Source organism: Pecten maximus, chromosome 2 (assembly GCF_902652985.1).
Source record: "Pecten maximus chromosome 2, xPecMax1.1, whole genome shotgun sequence".
Classification (NCBI taxonomy): Eukaryota; Metazoa; Mollusca; class Bivalvia; order Pectinida; family Pectinidae; genus Pecten; species Pecten maximus.
In genome coordinates this window covers 44,322,444-44,348,401 of record NC_047016.1, presented here as the reverse complement: position 1 = coordinate 44,348,401, position 25,958 = coordinate 44,322,444, and the positions used below count along the sequence as shown (strand labels likewise).

General features: G+C 36.7%; 2 protein-coding genes across 5 annotated transcripts in view; one reads left to right on the top strand and one right to left on the bottom strand.

Moving 5' to 3' along the window:
• LOC117322203 (solute carrier family 46 member 3-like) overlaps nucleotides 1-2,700 on the top strand; it is an 11,333-nt gene extending 8,633 nt beyond the window's left edge. For both annotated transcript variants that reach the window (XM_033876977.1, XM_033876979.1), the window contains one exon: nucleotides 2,351-2,700. In XM_033876977.1, coding sequence (XP_033732868.1) covers nucleotides 2,351-2,381 — 31 coding nt within the window. In that variant the 3' untranslated portion in view covers nucleotides 2,382-2,700. The remainder of the gene's footprint in view (nucleotides 1-2,350) is intronic.
• LOC117322202 lies at nucleotides 2,527-25,958 on the bottom strand. Of its 3 annotated transcripts, XM_033876976.1 has the most exons (10): nucleotides 25,860-25,958; nucleotides 24,748-25,305; nucleotides 8,243-8,330; nucleotides 7,797-7,951; nucleotides 7,299-7,608; nucleotides 6,846-6,932; nucleotides 5,727-5,848; nucleotides 4,671-5,566; nucleotides 4,394-4,419; nucleotides 2,527-3,201 (listed from the first exon to the last, which is right to left on the bottom strand). In XM_033876976.1, the coding sequence occupies exons 2-10, from the start codon at nucleotides 24,878-24,880 to the stop codon at nucleotides 3,165-3,167; spliced, it is 1,854 nt and encodes a 617-aa protein (XP_033732867.1). In that variant the 5' UTR covers nucleotides 24,881-25,305; nucleotides 25,860-25,958; the 3' UTR covers nucleotides 2,527-3,164. The 3 variants fall into 3 exon arrangements, with proteins under 3 accessions (XP_033732867.1, XP_033732865.1, XP_033732866.1); XM_033876974.1 differs by lacking the exon at nucleotides 4,394-4,419; XM_033876975.1 differs by lacking the exons at nucleotides 4,394-4,419; nucleotides 25,860-25,958 and adding an exon at nucleotides 25,749-25,853.

Sequence of the window (25,958 nt, the reverse complement as noted above, 5' to 3'; positions counted from 1 at the left end):
CTTCGGTACACGACATCTAACACAGATACTGAACCAGACCTTGGGTACACGATATCCAACACAGATACTGAACCAGACCTTGGGTACACGATATCCAACACAGATACTGAACCAGACCTTGGGTACACGACATCTAACACCGATACTGAACCAGACCTTGGGTACACGACATCTAACACAGATACTGAACCAGACCTTGGGTACACAACATCTAACACAGATACTGAACAAGACCTCGGGTACACGACATCCAACACAGATACTGAACCAGACCTCGGGTACACGACATCTAACACAGATACTGAACCAGACCTTGGATACACGACATCTAACACAGATACTGAACCAGACCTTGGATACACGATAACTAACACAGATACTGAACCAGACCTTGGGTACACGACATCCAACACAGATACTGAACCAGACCTTGGGTACACGACATCTAACACAGATACTGAACCAGACCTTGGATACACGATATCTAACACAGATACTGAACCAGACCTTGGGTACACGATATCTAACACAGACACTGAACAAGACCTTGGGTACACGATATCTAACACAGATACTGAACCAGACATTGGGTACACGACATCTAACACAGATACTGAACCAGACCTTGGGTACACGATATCTATCACAGATACTGAACCAGACATTGGGTACACGACATCTAACACAGATACTGAACAAGACCTCGGGTACACGATATCTAACACAGATACTGAACCAGACATTGGGTACACGACATCTAACACAGATACTGAACCAGACCTTGGGTACATGATATCTAACACAGATACTGAACCAGACCTAGGGTACACGACATCCAACACAGATACTGAACCAGACCTTTGGTACACGAAATCCAACACAGATACTGAACCAGACCTTGGGTACACGACATCTAACACAGGTACTGAACCAGACCTTGGGTACACGACATCTAACACAGATACTGAACAAGACCTTGGGTACATGATATCTAACACAGATACTGAACAAGACCTTGGGTACACGATATCCAACACAGATACTGAACCAGACATTGGGTACACGACATCTAACACAGATACTGAACCAGACCTTGGGTACACGACATCCAACACAGATACTGAACCAGACCTCGGGTACACGACATCCAACACAGATACTGAACCAGACCTTGGGTACACGACATCTAACACAGATACTGAACCAGACATTGGGTACACGACATCCAACACAGATACTGAACAAGACCTCGGGTACTCTACATCTAACACAGATACTGAACCAGACCTTGGGTACACGACATCCAACACAGATACTGAACCAGACCTTGGGTACACAACATCTAACACAGATACTGAACCAGACCTTGGGTACATGATATCTATCACAGATACTGAACCAGACATTGGGTACACGACATCCAACACAGATACTGAACCAGACCTTGGGTGCACGACATCCAACACAGATACTGAACCAGACCTTGGGTACACGATATCCAACACAGATACTGAACCAGACCTTGGGTATACGACATCTAACACAGATACTGAACAAGACCTTGGGTACACGACATCCAACACAGATACTGAACCAGACCTTGGGTACACGATATCCAACACAGATACTGAACCAGACCTTGGGTACACGATATCCAACACAGATACTGAACCAGACCTTGGGTACACGACATCTAACAGAGATACTGAACAAGACCTTGGATACACGATAACTAACACAGATACTGAACCAGACCTTGGGTACACAACATCTAACACAGATACTGAACCAGACCTTGGGTACTCGAGGTTTAACACAGATACTGAACAAGACCTCGGGTACACGACATCTTACACAGATACTGAACCAGACCTTGGGTACACGACATCCAACACAGATACTGAACAAGACCTCGGGTACTCTACATCTAACACAGATACTGAACCAGACCTTGGGTACACGACATCCAACACAGATACTGAACCAGACCTTGGGTACACGATATCTAACACAGATTCTGAACCAGACCTTGGGTACACGATATCCAACACAGATACTGAACCAGACCTTGGGTGTACACATTCGATCACGGATGTTAGATCTGATCTTGAAAATTTTACAAAGGCGTTCGTTGGTTATTGTTCTGCACTCAATTCCACCGTAAGTTTAGAGTGTATGGAATGTAGTTTGATTATGCAGTCATTATAGTTATGAACACACATGATGGTCATATTTGTTGCGTGCTGAAGTTTAACATAAGATCCAAAGTGAAATATATTCTCTCTATTATTAATATATGATAGTTTATGTTGAAATATGCAGGTGATATTAGTATTTCGTTTTATTTCAGATGTTTCATGATTGGATGTAAATTAAAGTAGAGACCTGCACAGAACAAAAGGGTAATATTCTATTGTATTTCGACGTACGGAGAGAACATACGATTCACGATTGTCATACAAGACGTGTTACCATCTTTACTATGGTATGGAAATAAACAATAAAAACTCGAACGAAACAAACAACTGATATTCTACAATTATGTATTGAGTGACCTTAATGATGCGACAAGTACAAAGGAATTATGGGACGTTAAGCATTGACTAATCTGGTTGGTACTGCCTGACTTATCATACCAGTACACCATTCTATATACGTAGGCTTGTATAGTTTATATATGGAATACATACAGATAATGGCTTTACCTTTGTTGAATTGAGTTTGAGGTTTAAACTGTACATAACAAGTTGATTCTGTTAAAACATTTCATCTGTTGTCTTGTCAATATGATATCGGATTAAGAACATGAACTTCGCCTTTATCAAATTTAATTTTCAAAATATAAAAATAGCATGAACTATTTATATGCATAACGATAGATACATGTTAATTATTAAAATTAATTTCAGGAACCTAAATATAATCTTTCATCAACACGAACAATTTATAAATAATGTAGACACATACAAGGGTACTTTACCATTACAGGCGGAACGCTTTGACTCAATATCAGTACATGGTTTTTATACATATATATTAAGGTATTTAGGTTATTAAAATCTTAAAATGTTCAATAGATTCTGTGGAATTTCTAGTGGTTTCCTCGTCGTGAAAAGTTCTTTCTATTTCCGGGGGATCACTTGAGCGCATGCGTCGCCTCAATATCACTTTGTTTCCTGGCTTGGGCTGCGTCTCAAGTTCCTGTTTTATGGAAAAGTAAAGAAATATTAACGTTTACAACATCACACGAATTCCTTTAGTTAACAATAATGTTGTTCGAAAACGCTGTTGTAAATGATATTGAAAATATTTATTGATATTTTGGAGTTTATATTTAATTATAGCCAAGAAAAGATAGATTTGATTATTTGTATTTATACTCGTCAATTCGTAATATTGATCATGTCTTTGTTTATTGCTGAGATCAGACAACAAAACGTGAAACACTATGTTGTATATCATATATAAGCTGTATCAAAAAGTGAATTTGAAAGCAAGTTATTTGTTATACCAGTACATATATAGATATTGTTAGAGGTTTGGAGTCCTTCTGTATACATGTACACATACCTATCTTGGAGGATGTAAAGCTATCTTTAAGTCGGGTTTTCTCCACAAAGCAAAGAAATACGATAAACCTAGGATTCCTATTGCATTAAGTAATACTGAATGCTTATTTATGTAACAATGTAACAATACGACGTACAGATTCGTGATTTGTATTTGTATATGCTAAGATGAGGTGATACTCTTTTATTGAGATATTGTATTTCAAGATTTAAAATACCACTTCAATAAATTAATCAGAAATATGAAGATAATGGAGACGTATGATTAAAAAAAATAAATCTTCATGTCGTTATATTAAACAGACTTTCAAAGTCTGAAAAAAGAGAAGGGGAATTATGATAGATTTACAATTCATTACGACTCCGATATATTATTTTGGTATTTTGCTTTGGTAATTACTTAATCCCAAGAGAGGTTCGTATGTTTAATGCTCACGGTTTGAAATTAGAAGCTTTAGGTATAGCCGCATAACGTCTTCTAATTTTTGAATGGCAACTGATTGATTATTAATAGAAAAATAGATAAAAAATGTACAAATGAAATAATTTCCATCATTTTAATTTCGCGTGTTACAACCCATATCATCGTAACAACTTCAACAAGCGATTTCCTCAAGCATTGCTATATATTAATATGGGTTCTTTATTAAATGATAAGGACGATGGTAATATGACGGATGAAAAGCAATTTCGTATATTTTCATGCACGATAAATTAGTCATGGTATGTACATAGAACTGTGTTGTGTCTATCTATCTGTTTGGGAGGTGACTCGTGAGGGGTTAGTCTAACTAACCAAGGGAAGCACTATACAAATTACTTACAACATTGTCAAATTCCTTCTTCTTATCTATATTTCAAGATTTGCAAATATATTAGCAAAATTTACTAGTTTCCGATTCGTTAAATTTCTGTACGACTTGCTAATCTTGGAAGTTCCAACCAAACAGACACATTCTCTAATAATTATCACTGTATTGCCTTCATGCCTTTTCAAATTATCACAAAATATACCTTTTTTTAGTATTTAAAAAAAACCCTAGATATTCTTAAAGACAAGAAATTACCATTTTAAGCGACTTTAACATAAAGGCACTCTACCTGCATCGGAAGTCGTCTGAGCTGCGCCACCTGTGGACATCCACGTGAAGTGTTGCCCTTGTCTAACCATTCCCGAACTCTCTCTTCCAATGACGTCAGAGCCATGTCTTCCTTAGTGTCCGGAAACATGACCGTGGCCTGTCTAGTGTCAGGTAGAGACTTTGCCAAGTCTAATTCGTCATCGTAGTACTGGTCATTGTTCTTTTCAATATCATCATTTTGTTGCTTTTCCTCGGACTCTGTCGCTCGAGTGGCACTCTGAATCCGCCGAAAAGACCGCGCATTTCGTTGCGGAAGTGAGCGTGCACTAGGAATCCTGCTAGATACAATTCGTGTTGTATGTTCCGAACGTTCACTCAAGGCATCGGAGTCTCTTGTTGCGCCTGACATTTGTGCCGCCATTAAAAGTGTATGTGGTACCCTGACAGAGTGCAGGTGACCATTGTCATTTGTGATTGGTTTCTTGAAATTCCCACGTTCCTTGTGAGCTTTGTACTTTTGTTTGTGTTTTTCCCTGATACGGATCATATAAAACACACTCCCTGGACCATATATATCTATAAGTGGTCCTTTGTGATTCAAAAACTCCTTTTCAGCAGCAGAAGCGGAAGTCAGTTCTTTTTTCTTTTTATCTGCGGAAGGTTTTGGATTGTTGTAAGAATCAATCCTGTCTTTTAAAAGGTTTAAAAATGGCAGTTCCTCTTTGTTTGTAAGAAGATTCATCCGCGTATCTAATTTCACTTTAAACATTTGACGCATGGCCTCGATCGTACGGGGGTGTCGACGGACAAACAAACGTTCGTAATGTTTCATCTCTAGCACAAGCACGTCTGTCCTCTCGGTGCAAACGGCCGTCTGTGTATAAGTCGGTAGATCCAATAGCACCTCCACTTCACCTGGAAACAAGACACTAGCAAGTTAGTTGTAATCCAAGTTATCATACTAGTACTGCATCGTCAAGAAATACAGGTAATTCTCCTTTTAAATCAGGTCAATCTCAAATTTCACAATATCAATCGTAATCGAATGCTTTACGACAGCGCCATTTTACTTTACCTATACTTTCGTTGATACCTAAAATACACAGTTTGGAGTATTTGGTGGCGTCTTTCTTCTTCACGAACGTGGAATACTGTGTTTCGGTTGGTGGGCGGATCTTTTCGTGTTTCCGTATCAACCTATGGAAATGCGTTAGTACATGGGTAACAAAAAGAAACAAGGAAAGGTTAACAAATTGTCTTGACGATTTCTTCTAAATGATAACCATAAAATAGTATCCTTTTTGGTATGTATTAGATTAAAAAAAAGGAAAAAAAATCGATCCACATTACTTAAACCATTCAAGAGTGATATTCTCTATAAAAAGAGGGAACTGCATGACATTTAAAATTGCAAGATTATAATTTGATCGTAACGATATTGACACATTTCGCTTGGATTCTTTAAACTAACAAGTCGTCTTATCAATGTACTATTCGTTCTCATGATTATGACACCAGTTGTACCAGAGATACAATATCTGTTGGCATGCTCCAGGCTCTGGACAGTCATGATTGCGTTTGAAGTGTCAAAGCATTAAAAAATATTTAAATCGTTTAAACCAAATTTGGTAAATTGTTAATGTCCCCCAAGCAAGCGATCGGCCGCTAGAGAGGATGTTAAATACGACAGCTACATTTGCTTCATATGTATTATAAGGCTGTTGGGATATCCTGGTAATCATTTGTGCGTCGCGTATATGCAAATAGTTCGTAATTGTTGGTAGCGTATCATTTAATAGTACGGCGTCCCTACACTGGACCTATTTTGTTTAAACGACACCGTATGGATCTCACGTAGTTTAATTTGAGAACACCGTCATTGGCATTGGAATTATAGTTATATATTATATGGTAAGGATGACAAAGAGTGTTTAAACGTCGACGGGAGGGAGGTTTCGCAAACGGGACCGCATCGGTAGCGGAAATGGTTTGGGTTTCATCATTTGGGTTGTAAATGGTACGCGTATGACAAAAAGTTAAGACCAGTTGTCATTTTGTTCTTAATTTCAGCAGGATAAATAGCGCGCTACCGCACACCAGTCGCGTCCGTATTTTTTTATGTGACGTTATTACGTTGATAATTGACGACCATCACAATGATGATAGCCACAGAAAGGCAATCAATGTAGTGTACCTGTCAGATTCGTCCTGGGCCTCCATGAAAATCCGCGGGTATTGCACTTGGTGATGGGATGGATCAATCTGGAGCTCTACCTGACCACTACAGAGATAAAGATAATAGTGAAGTACATATTTTTTTGTATGTATGTTAATTTATTGTTACTTCTTTTTCGATGGCGAAACTTCGAACGAAAACGATTTCTTTTTGGCAGAAATTCAGAATCGGACTATGACTTCTCAAATGATTTATTTCTAATATAACCAGTTAGCAAATTTATTTCATTCGTAGAAATTCAAAACATCGAACTTAAAATAATGTATCAGTATGTTCACTAAACTAGCATGCATTTTGCTAATTACAAAACAATTATTTATTAGTCTTGTGGAGCTGTATTAAGTATTTAAGGTGGAAGTTTAGTGGAATCTTAAATAAAGTAATCCATATGTACTCATATCTTATGCTTACCTAATCACAAAGTATATGTTTGTGACGGGTTCCCCCTGCTTAACCAGAACACTGTCATAAGGAAATGTCTCTTTGTACATGGCCATGGTCAATTGTTTCCTGTATCGCGGTGCCCAGTTAGCAAATAAGGGGTTTGATTTGATAAATTCAACTTTTTCTTCAAATTCTTTGGCTAGAACAATCTTAACAGCTCTGTTGTAAAGCGCCCTGTCCACGACTAGAAGGTCAGTTTTCTCTTCAGAAATGATGGATGCTGTACGAATACAGTCGTCAGACATCAACGCCACCTCCCCAAACGGAACGCCGGAACCTGTGATTCAAGACATATATTTTATACACAAGCTATTAATTCCATCGATGGACAGGCACAATCAGTCTTTTGTATTATCATGCCTACTGAGATAGTTTCAGAAACCCCACAAAACAATATAAAAATAGCTTATCGTAGATTTCATTTCAGACCAAAAATATTTGGAAGATTGCTGGATTTAACTCTACCTAGATGTGTGACAAAATTGCCGAGCTTGTTCCTGTCCAGTCTCCCCTCCGGTGTCCGGCTACCAATTTCGTCCATTGCTCTGTCCTCATCATCGGCATCTTTGTCCTTGTTCAGGATAAAAATAGATATCTTACCGTCAAGGATGATGTAGAAACTGGAATTAAAATAGGAGAAAAGTCAACAAAAGACAAATATTCAACAAACTCTGAAATCCCACCGCCAAAAGCATCCTATTTTATGTTCAGCAGAAATAATAGAATATGATTGACAATGAATAGAGTTTGGCCGATTACAAGGAAAAGATTACCAAGATAACTTGGCTTTAGCGTATAAAGATGATGTAAAAACCAAATAGCACCTTCAATATGATTATAATTGACAATCAAGAAAAGTCCTTTAAAACGGTTTTGTGTGTTTTTTTTCCATTGTTGAAAGTTTCTCTCACCAGTCTCCTCTTTCTCCCTGTTTGATAATCATTTCTTCTTTGTCGAAAGAAACCATTCCACAATTTCGTACTATATCTTTCAGGTAATCTGAAATGATAGAATGTAAATTAAAACGAAATTTCAATTATACAGGGAAGCACGTATGTAGATGAGAAAGAAAGATTTCATATAATCACTTGGATATTGATTCTCACCTTCAATAGAGATATGATTAAATGTCTTGCTGTTGACTTTCTACTGATCACAGGTGATGGCGAGTCTCTTGTTCAAATTATTGGCTGTTTTCTACATAATTTACATTATGTGTAATATCTATGTATAATTTCCTGTGTCCTTTAGTGGAATAGGATTTTGATAAATAAAACCAAAGCTACAATAAATAATTATGCAAATGCAATCCACATTGTATAATAGTAATCAACAATGATAAAATTGGAATTCGGAATCAATTTGAGAGAACTTTTACTGACTGAGGTCTGCAAACTAATTCATTAGAGAGTATTATTATAGTGTGTACTTGTGACTGGTACCTACAACGTCATTACTGTCATTAATTTCCTTTTCAATAATGTCATTTACAGAGATCAATTCATAGCGACATTGCACATTTGGTAAAATGGAGGTAAACATTTCGATAATTATGGAGTATATCGCCCCCAATACTTGTAATTAGACACATTCATAAGTTTTGTGAATTTTTAATTATTTTTGTTTTTAATAACACACATCGGAATCTAATAATCAATCATCACTTCATGCATGAATGCACTTAAAAAATGAATGATTACTTTTTCTAGAAAATGTCAATACATGTTTTCTTTCTAATATGTTACACATTGTACATAATTGCTACAAATAGACATTGGTTTCTATCAACATAATAAAATGCCATTTTAACAATATATTGGCAGGTATTATATTGATAAATCTCAACATATTTTAACGAGTGAAATCCAGTGCAAATCTTTCTTCAATCAATCTATTGAGTACATTATCTGATACAATATTTGATTTTCAATTTTTACATGAACCAATGAAAAGTAAAAGTAAACAGGGTTTATATATTTGTTCAATACAATCAACTAGTATATAGACGAGAAACTGTTTACTGGCCATCGTTATTCGTGGTAAGTGGTTGGAGTCCTGTCGCGCACACCTAGATTATAACTCCTCAGCAAGTATTAATTAAAATCTGTACACTAAACCTGGGAGGTAAATATAAATACAGATTGTAAGAAATAATGAGAATCCCTGAATGTGTACATAGAATTAATGATGTTTACAAAGTGTCTCGTGTAGGGAACTTGTCAATGGTGTATCGTTCTTCAAGAATAGGGTATGATAGGAAGTAGTGTAGCAGCTGTTACAGGGTACAGAGGAATAAACAGAACCTTCAATCTAACTCAGAATCGATAAAAACAAGACAAATTTGATCTAAAAAGAAAAACAGTAAAAAGAAAACTACCTACGTATCTACATCATACAGCGGCGAGTGATTCTATTTAAATCACATATTCGGCTTGATAGCCAGTGAACTCGATTTGTAATAGTTTGCATATATTACTAATGCTATATACCGAAAGCTTTATTTTTCATTGCCTGCATCAGTAATAAATCGATTATGAGGTAAAACTATGGACAATGGCGTTACGTCATGGATAGAATTTGGCACAACAAGTTGGCTGTTTGATTAAGTCCTGCTCATTTCGACCTAAAAGTTTTGCAATAAAAAGTTTTTCTAAGGTTTTTGAATTTTTATAACCTTTGGGTTGATTCTTTAATGTTTGCTCACAAAATAAAATCTTACAAATCTCGTTTAATAAAACCACATACTAAATTGATTTAAGACCTGATACTAGTATATACATCCACATTACCTGTCGCTCACTAGTTTGAGTTGTAGTGGTAAAAACGGAATATTGCGCAATCATCAATAGCACATGAGTTTTGTGACAAAGTTTTACTAGGTAAAGTAACGATGTGATCCTATCAAAAATAATGACGTTTTCAACGTAAAGTGATGATGTGATCCTATGAAGAATGATGACAGTATAGAGGTTCATATCAGTTGTCTTTTCTGAGGCTGGGAAGAACTGTACCAATAAAGCGTGAGAGAAAAGCGTGTTTTGAAAAGGTTTCTGCTTCATTGACGACACCTTATGGAAATATGTGCTACCCACTTAACTGATATGTGATCATTGTAGTATATCTATATCAGAATATATTTGCAGTAAACGTACAAACATTGTATTTTAGCGGTAGATATATTTAAGCGGTTATTTTATTTTAGCGGTAATCTTATTTTAGTGTTAATTCTATCTTAGTGGTAATCCTATTTTAGTGGTATTCTATCGCGCTGGACGGTCTGTGCTAATTACACCATACCTTTCATATATGATATTGGTGCACTTATTCTTCATTGCACTAATCTTTTCATTAGATTATACGCTAAAATTGAGTACGTCAAAACGATTACGTAAACAGTATATCGCACCGGAAGGTCTGTTTTATGATCTATGCAACGTACATAATTTGTTTGAAACAAGAAATGAGTAGATGCATGCAACCAAATTGCGTTCTTTTAACATTTTCTTTTTGTGAATGTCCTCTCTTGTGCAGTGATATGAATTTTGCTAGGTGAACTTACATATACCTAAACAATGTTTGTATAAAGCGATTAGGATTGATGTGGTCGATAAAATCCGATTAAACAACGATGTCGTTTTCACCAATGAAAGTAAAAATCTCACGGATGAATAGTTATTGTTGGATTACTGGCGAGTGTCACAGCTTTACAAGATCATAATCCAATAAGCTTCCGGTACAGCATGGCGATCAGCTTCATGTGTCCTGAACAGACGCATAACAGAGCTCACCCAAGTCAGGAGCTAATATCTAACGTCACAAACAGAAAGTTATATGCATCTTACATGACATTTCCCCCACAGTTACACAATAGGCTTCATATCTCGTGCACATAAAGAATGACTAACTGTCTCAATAATTAAAAGATGTAATATATCCCGATTGTGGAATTCAGCTGCATCTACTGTCGTTTATTAACGTTGATATGCAAATCCCTTCATTAGTGGCATTAAATACGTATTTTACATGGATCACTTTGATGTGGATTAATTCTTCATTGTAGTGTATAGGTAGTTACATTCTACGTAATCCGCCCGTTGGTATAAATACACTGTCCAGGATGAACAGTGAACAAATGTTTACGCTAGAATAACGATGTATTCAGTTCCAATCACACTGGATTTCTAGAAGAATGATCAAAGAACTCTATCATCAATCTATTCTGATCCACTTTATTTTGATCTTCATGAAGTCGAGAAAGAATATACACGCTACAACTAACTTGGAAATTCCAAAGATTTCTTTTTATCGAACTCAACAGCGAACATATTTATCGAAATAAGATTGGATTTTATCAAAATATTTTGAACATATTATTCTTATATCGAGGAAAAAGAATGATAAATATGTGCATAATTTGGTAATTTCAAGGTGATTTGACGTTTCTCAAAGATATATATAGTTCAATATTATTAGCGGAGGAGGAGAGAGATAAATTCATGAGCTTTAACGCAAATGGCCAAGAAAACTAGTGTTTATACACAAAAAGAATACAGGTACAAAATAGTCGGACGATGCTGAAGTAACGATTTCAGACGTCATATCGTCCCATCCATTAGTTATGTATACACCCGGTCAGCAATAGAATGATATCAGGTTTTATACTGATACCAGGTGTGATACAGATCTAGTAAGATATATATTGCTGGTTTGAAATTGTACATATTTTTATTATGGGCAGGTGTACATTTACATATATCTGAACACATCATGTTTTATAATTTTGAAAAATAAAATGTGACGTAAAAGAAAAGTTGATTTGGTATGAAGAGGATATATACACAAAGGTACGTGTGCATTCTCAAGTGGATGTATCTCAAGTAGGACCTTAAATAATTGTACAGCAATTAGGTTTTACAAGATAATTCGGCTCGTGCTTTTACAAGCCAGGTAAGCCGTGCTTTTGTATCGGGACACCTTTGGATTTATTACTTTACAGCCACTTAATGGAAATTGTGTGTTGTAATCCAAACGGGCTAAACTGTCTTGGTTGTAAAGTTAACACAGAGATGTATCTCATAAAGTGTCTGCGTCAGCGACGGCTTAGTACTTTCACAGAGTCATAATCTGATCCATTAATTACAGAAATAAAACATAGCGATTTTATGACGTATAATACCCAACCTTTAGTCGTAGAGCTCTCAAATCCTAATTTTGCACATAGTTCAAATATTATCACGTACATTATAATGCCTTTAATCATCGTTAAATTTTACATGCATATAGAAGCATACAATCTTGACCCAGGGAACTTGGATCTTGACAGAATTTAGTTTAAAAAACAAACACTTCATGACGAGTGATATATCTAAAGTTTATTCCACATACGCGGACCTGTTAATATGAAGTTACTAAGAACAGCTATATAACAAATGTGAACCACAATTCAATATTCAAATAAAATTACCCTTTTGTCAAATAAGAATCATTAAATGCTTCATATCCATGTCCCTCATTTGGCCTACCCGGAAAACTTAAGTCAACCTGAAATGTTTTAATTGGCCCTAAACTATCACTTAATTTCAAGATTGATGAAAATGTTCGTTAGATCCAGATCTTGTGATTGATAGTAAAACACACGTTTTTTCGTGGGAACTGTTCAATTAAAGATATAATCTCAATAAATTGTATCCGACCGGTTAAAAGTGTTGTTTGGTTGGTTTGGCTTTGTTGGTTTAACGTCCTATTAACAGCTAAGGTCATTTAAGGACGGCCTCCCGTGTTTTCGGCATGCATGCGTATGGTGAGTGCGTATGTATGTTTTGGGAGGCTGCGGTATGTTCGTGTTAAGTCTCCTTGTGATAGGCCGGAACTTTTGCCGATTTATAGTGCTATCTCACTGAAGCATACTGCCGAAGACACCCAGCAGGACACCCCACCCGGTGACATTATACTGGCAACGGGCCAACCAGTCGTCCCACTCCCAAAATGCTGAGCGCTAAGCAGGAGTAGCAACTACTATTTTTAAAGACTTCGGTATGTCTCGGCCAGGGGACAGAACCCAAAGCCCTCCTCACAGGGGCAAACGCTCAACTGAAGACCAAAAGTAAGGCATTGTCAAGGGAGACATTAGGAAGAAGAAAGTTGTTAAGAAAGAAGAGAAAAGATAAGATCCCAAATTAAGTCGCCTTTTGCATCATGCAATGGGGGCAGCAGGTACAATTCTTACGCCCTACCTGCAGGGCAGTAAAAGTGTTGTATAAATTTATTTCGTTATTAAAAAAACTTCTTCAAAAGTAATGGTAAAACATACTCCACTGCATGAGGTAAGTAATCAAAGATGACGTTGGTTGCTAGATGTATTGCGATCTATTACACCATTACAAGACCGAGGTTACCCGATCACCGATGGACAAGCTGTCAGGGATTCCGTTTATTGATCCTCGGACAAAACTCCATACATATTGAAGGTATTTATATCGTATAACCAAAGTGCTTTCATGGCTAGTGTTTCCAAAAAATAATATAAATTGATTAAGATCACGAGTAGAAAAATAATATTGGATAAAGCCGAAAAATTATATATATATCAAAAGTTATTTGTCGGTAAAATATGATTAAAGGTTGCTTTTTAATATTTTGTTTCCACGGGAATGTGATCCCTTGAAAATTACTATAAAAGGACAAAACGAAAGATCGGCAGTGAAACGAGAAACAGATATTTTGCTTTGGCCTAAAATGTTAATATTAAGTTTACATAACTTTATAATGATAATAGTCAGGGTTATACATCAAAAATAGATTAAGGTTTCCACGACAGTGTACACCTAGCGATGTGATTATGGGGACATTCCCACGTACCAGATCACTGTTAGCCCCCCACTTGACTCGACGTTTACTGTCCGTGTCGGCCAAACATTTCTGTGGTCTCTTATATTTAATGTTTAAGATATATTTACTTTCCGATTTATCACACACAGTGACGATCCCGATACCAACCTGTATTACTTTAATTATTTATCAGTTTTCCAACGATCCTTAGGCTTAGCTGATGAGAACTAGTCGCGATTATGGTGAAATGTTCATCTTATAATGTTGACATTTGTTAATGCTATTATGAATCATAACAGGTCCAAATGGTATAATGTCGATAGTAATATTCCATGTTCATTTTTTGGGTGAAGAACAGGAACTGACAATGTATCGAAATAAATGTTTGTAGTTTATGAATATCATATTAACATTTGGTTTACCGGATTGAACTATTCTAAATACGGGTTGAAACTGCAGTGTTATCTTGGCAAAGCACTCGACACATGTTAATATGACGTCGTGTATGTTAAGGGCTCCGTTGTTAGGGTACAAGTGGGTTGAGACTACCATCTCACAACACTAATCTTACATAAGTATCGGAGTGATATCATGTCCACATTTATTTAGTTTTATTAAAATATGTATTCAAACAAGCCAATGTAAGACGGTAATTTGTATTCATTAACCAATTTAAACCAAACAGGTATGCTGTTTTCATCAGTTTAAGATTTTCTTTGTGTGTGTGTTTTAACGACACTGACGCCATGGTATATCCTAAACTATCTATCGTGTGTCATGTACGGGGTCGACTGCTGTATTTGGTGACATTGGGATATTGATAAATCGTATCTCGTTTATAGGGGTTACGATCGGACTCACTTCCACAACATGAAGTATTTGCGTTGTTTCCATAGCCACAAGTTCGTCACTTAATGACCTAACACGGATATTCTGCCACCAGAACACTTGAACTGAAGACCTAAACAAGCGTCAGAGAGACGAAGATTGACCCATGTGTTTGGTGTAGGTGGGCATCCTTTGTTTAATGTGTAAATTTAAGTTAAGGACCCTTCATCTATTTATGGCTCGTAAAGTCAAAGACCAAAGCAAACATTGGGACAAATTTCTGTAAAATTCGGTTACACGATGGAATCCTAGAGACACCGATAACTTCATGATGTTAAAAACACCAGTAATGATATATTAATATATTTTATCTCAAATGTCAAAAAATGGATCAGATTATTGACTTGGCTATTAAACCACCACCGACAACTAAATTAATTCGTGAACATTTTGCACACACACAATTATTCTCATACTGATAGTTGTCACGCAAGATTATGATGGGAACGACCGTAAAATGACAATATCAGTAGAACAACTGTGTATGAGATAGGGTACCAGGCGTTGTCCCACCATCATTCATAGCTCTTGGTTTAACTTTTGTCAATGTTAGCAATACGCTTTACAATACAAGCGCCGTTCTGATAACGAATCACATAAAACGAAGTTGTTAAGCTGTCCCTAACAATAGATACCTGTGCGAAATAAAAACATATGTTCGATTTCTGCCTTAATTGGTTTCCATAAATCCTACCACAAGACTTGATCTGGGTTAACTGGAGTCTTTACATTACAATCATAACTCTGACAGCGAAATGGAATGAACGGAAATAACATCTCTTGATCCACTACCAAGGCAACGTAGTCTAACGAATCTCTTTTGATTGGTACGCTACTGGGGAAATCATCATAGCTTCAGTCACATCGTGTAACCACGAGGGATTAAGGTCTTCCTCGAGTAATTGTAATAAATGGATGTGAAGGATGGGATGAGTTTTAATAAGTTAATGTTAAACAATTGTGGAAGGTTCGGAGTTTGGTCTACAATGGAAGTTGGGCGTAATGCATTCTATCCATTGATAGCGGAAACATAGCCTCATCATTACAATAATTCAATGTAGTATAAGTATCTGTGATCGATCGCAAATCAATTCGATCCTAGCTCTTTGATCATCATGGAGATACATTAATCGAAATCTATTGTGACGCACATCAGCTTGAAATAGTCCTTTCTAAATTTCCATTCACATTCCTCCGCGAGGGAAACCAGCGCTAGCTGTAACCATGTCAAAGATAATACGTCGTCGTTAAATTGCCAGAGAGGAAACACATGGACGCTTTTGTGTATGTGCATATAGCCAATGATGTATCGGAGGGTTTGAACTTTCTTTTCAATTTTCATCGATTAAAGCACATGGCATTGTACATACTGTCTCGATGTTAACAGATACATAGCGAGACGTTGTTCCTCACACGACACGGAGTGTTACATATCAATATCATATCCCGAACTCGAGAACGACAATTTACCAAATGTCTGTCACCTTCGACAAAATAAATAAATAAATAAATATTTCATAATGATTCCTCAGTATTCCGTTAATAAATCAGAAATTTAACAACGGAAATATCAATTGACAAATCATCCTTTTATCCTCCACTTTGGCTATCCGCGCTTGGTCTGCAGTATTGATGTCAAATTTGCGATTTGACTGATATATCTTTGCATATACATGTACAAACATACCAATTATGCAATGGTTTCTCTTTGTTCTACTTTGACCGAGCATACATACTGCAGTTCATCATCATAACACCTGATTGTGTAGATGTAATTACCGAGCGTACATACTGTAGTTTATGGTCTTGTCACCTCATCATGTTGATGTAATTACCGAGCGTACATACTGTAGTTCATGACCATGTCACCTCATCATGTTGATGTAATTACCGAGCGTACATACTGTAGTTTATGGTCATGTCACGTCATTATGTTGATGTAATTACCGAGCGTACATACTGTAGTTTATGGTCATGTCACCTCATCATGTTGATGTAATTACCGAGAGTACATACTGTAATTCATGGTCATGTAACCTCATTATGTTGATGTAATTACCGAGCGTACATACTGTAGTTTATGGTCATGTCACCTCATCATGTTGATGTAATTACCGAGCGTACATACTGTAATTTATGGTCAAGTCACGTCATCATGTTGATGTAATTACCGAGCGTACATACTGTAGTTCATGGTCATGTAACCTCATTATGTAGATGTAATTACCGAGCGTACCAACTGTAGTTTATGGTCATGTCACCTCATCATGTAGATGTAATTACCGAGCGTACATACTGTAGTTTATGGTCATGTCACGTCATCATGTTGATGTAATTACCGAGCGTACATACTGTAGTTTATGGTCATGTCACCTCATCATGTTGATGTAATTACCGAGCGTACATACTGTAGTTCATGGTCATGTCACCTCATCATGTTGATGTAATTACCGAGCGTACATACTGTAGTTCATGGTCATGTAACCTCATTATGTAGATGTAATTACCGAGCGTACATACTGTAGTTCATGGTCATGTCACCTCATCATGTTGATGTAATTACCGAGCGTACATACTGTAGTTCATGGTCATGTAACCTCATTATGTAGATGTAATTACCGAGCGTACATACTGTAGTTCATGGTCATGTAACCTCATTATGTAGATGTAATTACCGAGCGTACCAACTGTAGTTTATGGTCATGTCACCTCATCATGTAGATGTAATTACCGAGCGTACCAACTGTAGTTTATGGTCATGTCACGTCATCATGTTGATGTAATTACCGAGCGTACATACTGTAGTTCATGGTCATGTCACGTCATCATGTTGATGTAATTACCGAGCGTACATACTGTAGTTTATGGTCATGTCACCTCATCATGTTGATGTAATTACCGAGCGTACATACTGTAGTTTATGGTCATGTCACCTCATCATGTTGATGTAATTACCGAGCGTACATACTGTAATTCATGGTCATGTAACCTCATTATGTTGATGTAATTACCGAGCGTACATACTGTAATTCATGGTCATGTAACCTCATTATGTTGATGTAATTACCGAGCGTACATACTGTAATTCATGGTCATGTAACCTCATTATGTTGATGTAATTACCGAGCGTACATACTGTAGTTCATGGTCATGTCACCTCATCATGTTGATGTAATTACCGAGCGTACATACTGTAATTCATGGTCATGTCACCTCATCATGTTGATGTAATTACCGAGCGTACATACTGTAATTCATGGTCATGTCACGTCATCATGTTGATGTAATTACCGAGCGTACATACTGTAGTTTATGGTCATGTCACGTCATCATGTTGATGTAATTACCGAGCGTACATACTGTAATTCATGGTCATGTCACGTCATCATGTTGATGTAATTACCGAGCGTACATACTGTAATTCATGACAATGTCACCTCATCATGTTGATGTAATTACCGAGCGTACATACTGTAATTTATGGTCATGTCACGTCATCATGTTGATGTAATTACCGAGCGTACATACTGTAGTTCATGGTCATGTCACGTCATCATGTTGATGTAATTACCGAGCGTACATACTGTAATTTATGGTCAAGTCACGTCATCATGTTGATGTAATTACCGAGCGTACATACTGTAGTTCATGGTCATGTCACCTCATCATGTTGATGTAATTACCGAGCGTACATACTGTAGTTCATGACCATGTCACCTCATTATGTTGATGTAATTACCGAGCGTACATACTGTAGTTCATGACCATGTCACCTCATTATGTTGATGTAATTACCTAGGTTACATACTGTAGTTCATGGTCATGTCACCTCATTATGTTGATGTAATTACCGAGCGTACATACTGTAGTTCATGACCATGTCACCTCATTATGTTGATGTAATTACCTAGGTTACATACTGTAGTTTATGGTCATGTCACCTCATTATGTTGATGTAATTACCGAGGTTACCAACTGTAGTTTATGGTCATGTCACCTCATCATGTTGATGTAATTACCGAGCGTACATACTGTAGTTTATGGTCATGTCACCTCATCATGTTGATGTAATTACCGAGCGTACATACTGTAATTTATGGTCAAGTCACGTCATCATGTTGATGTAATTACCGAGCGTACATACTGTAGTTCATGGTCATGTAACCTCATTATGTAGATGTAATTACCGAGCGTACATACTGTAGTTCATGGTCATGTCACGTCATCATGTTGATGTAATTACCGAGCGTACATACTGTAGTTTATGGTCATGTCACCTCATCATGTTGATGTAATTACCGAGGTTACCAACTGTAGTTTATGGTCATGTCACCTCATCATGTTGATGTAATTACCGAGGTTACCAACTGTAGTTTATGGTCATGTCACCTCATTATGTTGATGTAATTACCGAGCGTACATACTGTATTTCATGGTCATGTAACCTCATCATGTTGATGTAATTACCGAGCGTACATACTGTAGTTTATGGTCATGTCACGTCATCATGTTGATGTAATTACCGAGAGTACATACTGTAGTTTATGGTCATGTCACCTCATCATGTTGATGTAATTACCGAGCGTACATACTGTATTTCATGGTCATGTAACCTCATCATGTTGATGTAATTACCGAGCGTACATACTGTAGTTTATGGTCATGTCACCTCATCATGTTGATGTAATTACCGAGCGTACATACTGTATTTCATGGTCATGTAACCTCATCATGTTGATGTAATTACCGAGCGTACATACTGTAGTTTATGGTCATGTCACCTCATCATGTTGATGTAATTACCGAGCGTACATACTGTAGTTCATGGTCATGTCACGTCATCATGTAGATGTAATTACCGAGCGTACATACTGTAGTTTATGGTCATGTAACCTCATTATGTAGATGTAATTACCGAGCGTACATACTGTAGTTCATGGTCATGTAACCTCATTATGTAGATGTAATTACCGAGCGTACATACTGTAGTTTATGGTCTTGTCACCTCATCATGTTGATGTAATTACCGAGAGTACATACTGTAGTTTATGGTCTTGTCACCTCATTATGTTGATGTAATTACCGAGCGTACATACTGTAATTTATGGTCATGTCACGTCATCATGTTGATGTAATTACCGAGCGTACATACTGTAGTTCATGGTCATGTAACCTCATTATGTAGATGTAATTACCGAGCGTACATACTGTAGTTTATGGTCATGTCACCTCATCATGTTGATGTAATTACCGAGCGTACATACTGTAGTTCATGACCATGTCACCTCATCATGTTGATGTAATTACCGAGCGTACATACTGTAATTTATGGTCATGTCACCTCATCATGTTGATGTAATTACCGAGCGTACATACTGTAGTTCATGACCATGTCACCTCATCATGTTGATGTAATTACCGAGCGTACATACTGTAATTTATGGTCATGTCACCTCATCATGTTGATGTAATTACCGAGCGTACATACTGTAGTTCATGACCATGTCACCTCATCATGTTGATGTAATTACCGAGCGTACATACTGTAGTTTATGGTCAAGTCACGTCATCATGTTGATGTAATTACCGAGCGTACATACTGTAATTTATGGTCAAGTCACGTCATCATGTTGATGTAATTACCGAGCGTACCAACTGTAGTTGATGGTCATGTCACCTCATCATGTTGATGTAATTACCGAGCGTACATACTGTAGTTTATGGTCAAGTCACGTCATCATGTTGATGTAATTACCGAGCGTACATACTGTAGTTTATGGTCATGTCACGTCATCATGTTGATGTAATTACCGAGCGTACATACTGTAGTTCATGACCATGTCACCTCATCATGTTGATGTAATTACCGAGCGTACATACTGTAGTTTATGGTCATGTCACCTCATCATGTTGATGTAATTACCGAGCGTACATACTGTAGTTTATGGTCATGTCACGTCATCATGTTGATGTAATTACCGAGCGTACCAACTGTAGTTTATGGTCATGTCACGTCATCATGTTGATGTAATTACCGAGCGTACCAACTGTAGTTTATGGTCATGTCACCTCATCATGTTGATGTAATTACCGAGCGTACATACTGTAGTTTATGGTCTTGTCACCTCATCATGTTGATGTAATTACCGAGCGTACATACTGTAGGTATAAAAACATGCAACAGTATTACTCGGTCTCGTTGATATTGTAAATACTGTCGAAGACAAAAGTGATTAAAAGGAAGTTATTTAAACAAGGGCATAATGTCTTCATTTAGACACAAATGATCAATATATAAATTTTACAGAAACTTTCAAAGTTAGGGGAAATATGATTTAACTTATGTAACTGTTGTTACTCGACTTGACAAAACACTTTTACCACCCTTTTCTGGCAGGCACCCTACACTAGGCACACAGACAAGTGTATCTTTAACCACAGATAGACACTTCACTTTTCATGCCATACAGCTCTTTTAATCTTCTCGGTAGAACTTTTACACCATAATCAACATGCAATATAACTCAAATAAAACTCTCTTTTGACGAGATACAGATTTAGGTGGTGCGACCACCATGCCCTACTTGTGTGTATACTGTAAACAACCCATAGCTGTATACGTTTATACTGTTGTCGTCTAATAACTCAAGCGATATTTATATTTTGCAAAAATAAAATAGTGTAGAGGTATCGTAAACAATTTTAGTGAAAAATGAATTATTATTTATTTTACATTATGTAAACAAAAATACTGCAAGTGTAGCTTATGTTGAGAACATCTATAGAATAATATGCTCGATGTGAATACCGGTATATGTGATGAATAAACAGATACCCCTTTAACTTACGTGTGTGATGTAAACAAAGGACCTGTTAAACAAGTTTCACAGGTGTATTTATCGGGTGTAAATTCAATCTGTTTATACAGGGAAACCTTCAATCACCGGAATAGCTAAGGTATATGTATGATGAACTCTGAAGCAAATCTACATAGCATCAGTTAGGATTCCACAGACCATTCTTAGTGTACGTATATTATTAAACAAAACGTCTGTTAGATAACAGGTGAAAGGAATGCTACGAATCCGTATAGTCAGTGTTCATTGTACTGAAAAAACTTTTTTGAAATTTCTTTGGGAGAGACTGCACGTGTTGAAATGTATAAGAGAAGTACATTGGTACACCTTCTTTAGTCAAATTTATACATTTATCCTAATTATCTTGAAAAATGAGACATTTCAATTTTAATTTACGTCGAAACTTCGACAATTAGAGGTAGTCGCCCTCCTAGTTAGAGATTTCCATCAAGATAAGGAGTCTCCATTCTAGATAGAGAGTGCCATCCTAGATAAGGAGTCTCCATTCTAGATAGAGAGTGCCATCCTAGATAAGGAGTCTCCATTCTAGATAGAGAGTGCCATCCTAGATAAGGAGTCTCCATTCTAGATAGAGAGTGCCATCCTAGATAAGGAGTCTCCATTCTAGATAGAGAGTGCCATCCTAGATAAGGAGTCTCCATTCTAGATAGAGAGTGCCATCCTAGATAAGGAGTCTCCATTCTAGATAGAGAGTGCCATCCTAGATAAGGAGTCTCCATTCTAGATAGAGAGTGCCATCCTAGATAAGGAGTCTCCATTCTAGATAGAGAGTGCCATCCTAGATAAGGAGAATCCCTCCTTGATAGAGTCCCCCTCCTAGATAATGAGTCCCTCCTTCATAAGGAGAATCCTTCCTAGACAGGGAGGGGTAGTTGATATGCACCAGATCATAATGTATGTGGATACCACCAATTATCTGTTGCTCAGTAAGTATACAAAATAAAGCACCCACATACAAATGCATCTGAAAACCTTAACTGAATATTTTATTTTACAAAACACCACATTATCATTCTGGAAGAACTTTTTGAACATACATAGTACAAAATAATCTAGCTCAGTACCTAGACGGTAATATATATAGATGTACTTTGGCTTTTAGATCGGTCGAGATAATGGTCATGCAAGCGTAAGGGCGTTTATAGGATTGTTATTCCTGTTATGCTGTTTTATGTTATCACTCACACTCTTCGACAAGAACAGATCTAAATATCTTATATATCTACATATAGCATTTGTACAGTAGATGCGAAAATACAATTCAGACATATTGCTTCAAGTACATATTGATGAATCATGGTACATATGTTATTATAGTGACCTACATATTTCAAAACTTATAATTCCTGGTTGACAGTTTCTTAAACAAAAATCATTAAAAAAGTGAATTCTCAATCGACCGTTTGCTTCATGAACGAACCCGGTATGTTATTCATCATTTCGATTTATCCTTATGGAGCTTATCTTTTTTTTCAATTTTGAACTCACAGATGGAAGTGCGCTGTGCATGTGATGCGATTATGGGGTTTTGCTGGCACAGCTGATTAACTATCAAACACTCCAGAAAAATTTACATATTTTGTCATTTTGAAAGGATCTACCAACAACCAAATGGATTCTCACTTGTTCGATAAGTCGACAATCTACCTTTGTTGTCAAGCATCTCACTGCTTTCGTAAAAACATGCTAACTCAGAGTTAGAAAGTGTCTCTAAAGTACAGATGTTTTTATTTGAAATCTTGCCATATTATTGTACGATATGTAATATAGATACAACCTTCTACACCAATCCAAAATGTCAGTGAACCTTTCTCATCAACATTTTAAACACATTTTCCCTTTACCATCGCCTAGGTGATAATCTGTCAGGACAATTTCGTGTATATACGAATATTAAAACAAGTAATTTATCCAGCACAAAACCCAGTCTATTTCGCTTTAATTACCTTCAAACATTCACCTCTAATCTTATTTATCTTGTATATATACTTAACAAACTTGACCATTCAAACATATTATCTTATGGCCTTGTCTCACTTTACTTATCGTAAGTGGTCCCAAACACCTATATCCCATTAAGTGTACCTGCCCAATCATTTTGTCAGCGCACATTTATTTAGAACGAACATCTTCATTACCATGTTACTAAAGATATCATTTTAGATATATACAATAAAAAAATTAAAACAAAACAAAAAATTGAACTCATATCAAATTACGTAATATATAAGAATTAGGAACGTTCCATGTAAAATGCTCATCGATAAATGAATTGTCTATGTTAGACACCGAGTTTCATTTTCACATTCCTTCATTGTGTAATGGTCGCCTGGCATAGTTTTACGCCCTGTTTGTGACTATCTTACAATGTTTATACAGGTCAAAGATCCTTTCCTCGTGAAACTAGTTGCTGCTTGGAAGGGAAATCACCCTAACATAATCTGAAACTTTTCTTTTGTTACGTCACCATCTGTCGACATTTGTTTAGGAAAGGACAATTGTGGTAATGTGAATTACTGTTGGGATGACAAGTTAAGATATTTTGCTGATATCATTTTTCATTGTCTATAAAATCCATGACAGTTCTCCAAAACCACATAGTGTCATCCGATAACGGCCTTAAACTAGTATTGTGTAACAAGTCAACATCATAAAAGGAGATGTTTCTGTTACGTAGAGTAACGTTGTTAATTGAAAAAGGATAAAATAGTCAAACATTTTTCTGATAGTTTTCATATTTTTGTTAAACATTACTTAATATCCTTTGATATGACGACATTTCCCATTGAATTCCAATGGATATAGAATAGTTAACAACGTACCTGTTTTCAATTGCGAGAATAACTGGGATTTCTTCCGCAGCCATGGTAGCAAACCCTGTATCTCGAAGTCCTGTCGAAGTTCGGGTTTCTTCGAGATAACCGCCACTACTTTTTCATACTGAGTACTTCCCATGTTGCCAGTCAGGTATAAATATATCCCTATGATATGATTACACGGCCTTCAGCACATTGTCTTCATCTCTTTCAGTGCGAGGATACCACAAGGGCTTATCTTATAGAAATCGACAAGGTGGTGTCTCTCTTTTCTGTATTTAATACCTGTTCGCAATCCCCTCGATAATCAAGATAAATAAGATTCAGCCGTTTCTTTTGATGGTTACTTCCTTTTCACTCGACACAAATAATGACATTAGATAGCATCATGTTTTTTTTACGTAAACCAGGAACCTCTTCTCACTGCCTTTGGTATCCAATAGTGTACGATTTTGTCAAGTTTTCCACTGTAACACTCACTTTATGATATCTCAGATCACACATTTGGTTTGGCGTCTAAATTTAACTTTTGGTGTCACTGATATCCGTTATTCCAAAAAGAACCTGAAACAAATATGAACACATTAATGTATTCATACCAAGGGTTTCATTATAACTCCATCTTTTTAGCGTAATAATCAAATTCATTCACGTCCACATTCAACGCGTCAAGGACGAATCTAATATAATGTAATGACAAAATAAAGTTGTTTCAGGCTGAGAATTTTCTATCAGCAAAAGGCTATCATCATGTTTGCTCAACAGATGCACCATATGCTTTAGTATACTCAATATAAAATCATCATTTACACTGTAGAACTAACACATTTCAAGTAAATCTCAAAAGCGAAGACAGACAGCACAGGCGGCTTAAAATATAAAACCTTTCCTTCGAATTAAAAAGTATCAGCTGTCGCCGTACTAGTGTCCCGCCACTCTGTCCCGCCTCCCGTATTGTCATCATTGAGGAGTTAAATGTAAACCTATAATGCATCGCTATGACTTACTCTTTACATTTCGGTGCTGATATTCCAGGTGAATACCAAATAAAAATTTAACAATACAGTAACGTTCGAGTATTACATGAAACCGTTAAATATTCTACGCTGGATACCAACCTCTTTACAAATGGACGTCATCATCACAATTTAAATAAAACTTTCACAATCTTATATGTCCATGCGCGCTGGCTAGCGGCTCAGAAGGCTAATAGAGAG

Excerpts from the sequence above, each read along its gene's own strand:
- LOC117322202 (XM_033876974.1), bottom strand. The coding sequence starts at position 24,880 with ATGGGAAGTACTCAGTATGAAAAAGTAGTGGCGGTTATCTCGAAGAAA. Across the intron at positions 6,933-7,298 it reads AACATATACTTTGTGATTAG|TGGTCAGGTAGAGCTCCAGA; the intron begins GTAAGCATAAGA and ends TTATCTCTGTAG. Across the intron at positions 3,202-4,670 it reads TCAGACGACTTCCGATGCAG|GAACTTGAGACGCAGCCCAA; the intron begins GTAGAGTGCCTT and ends TCCATAAAACAG.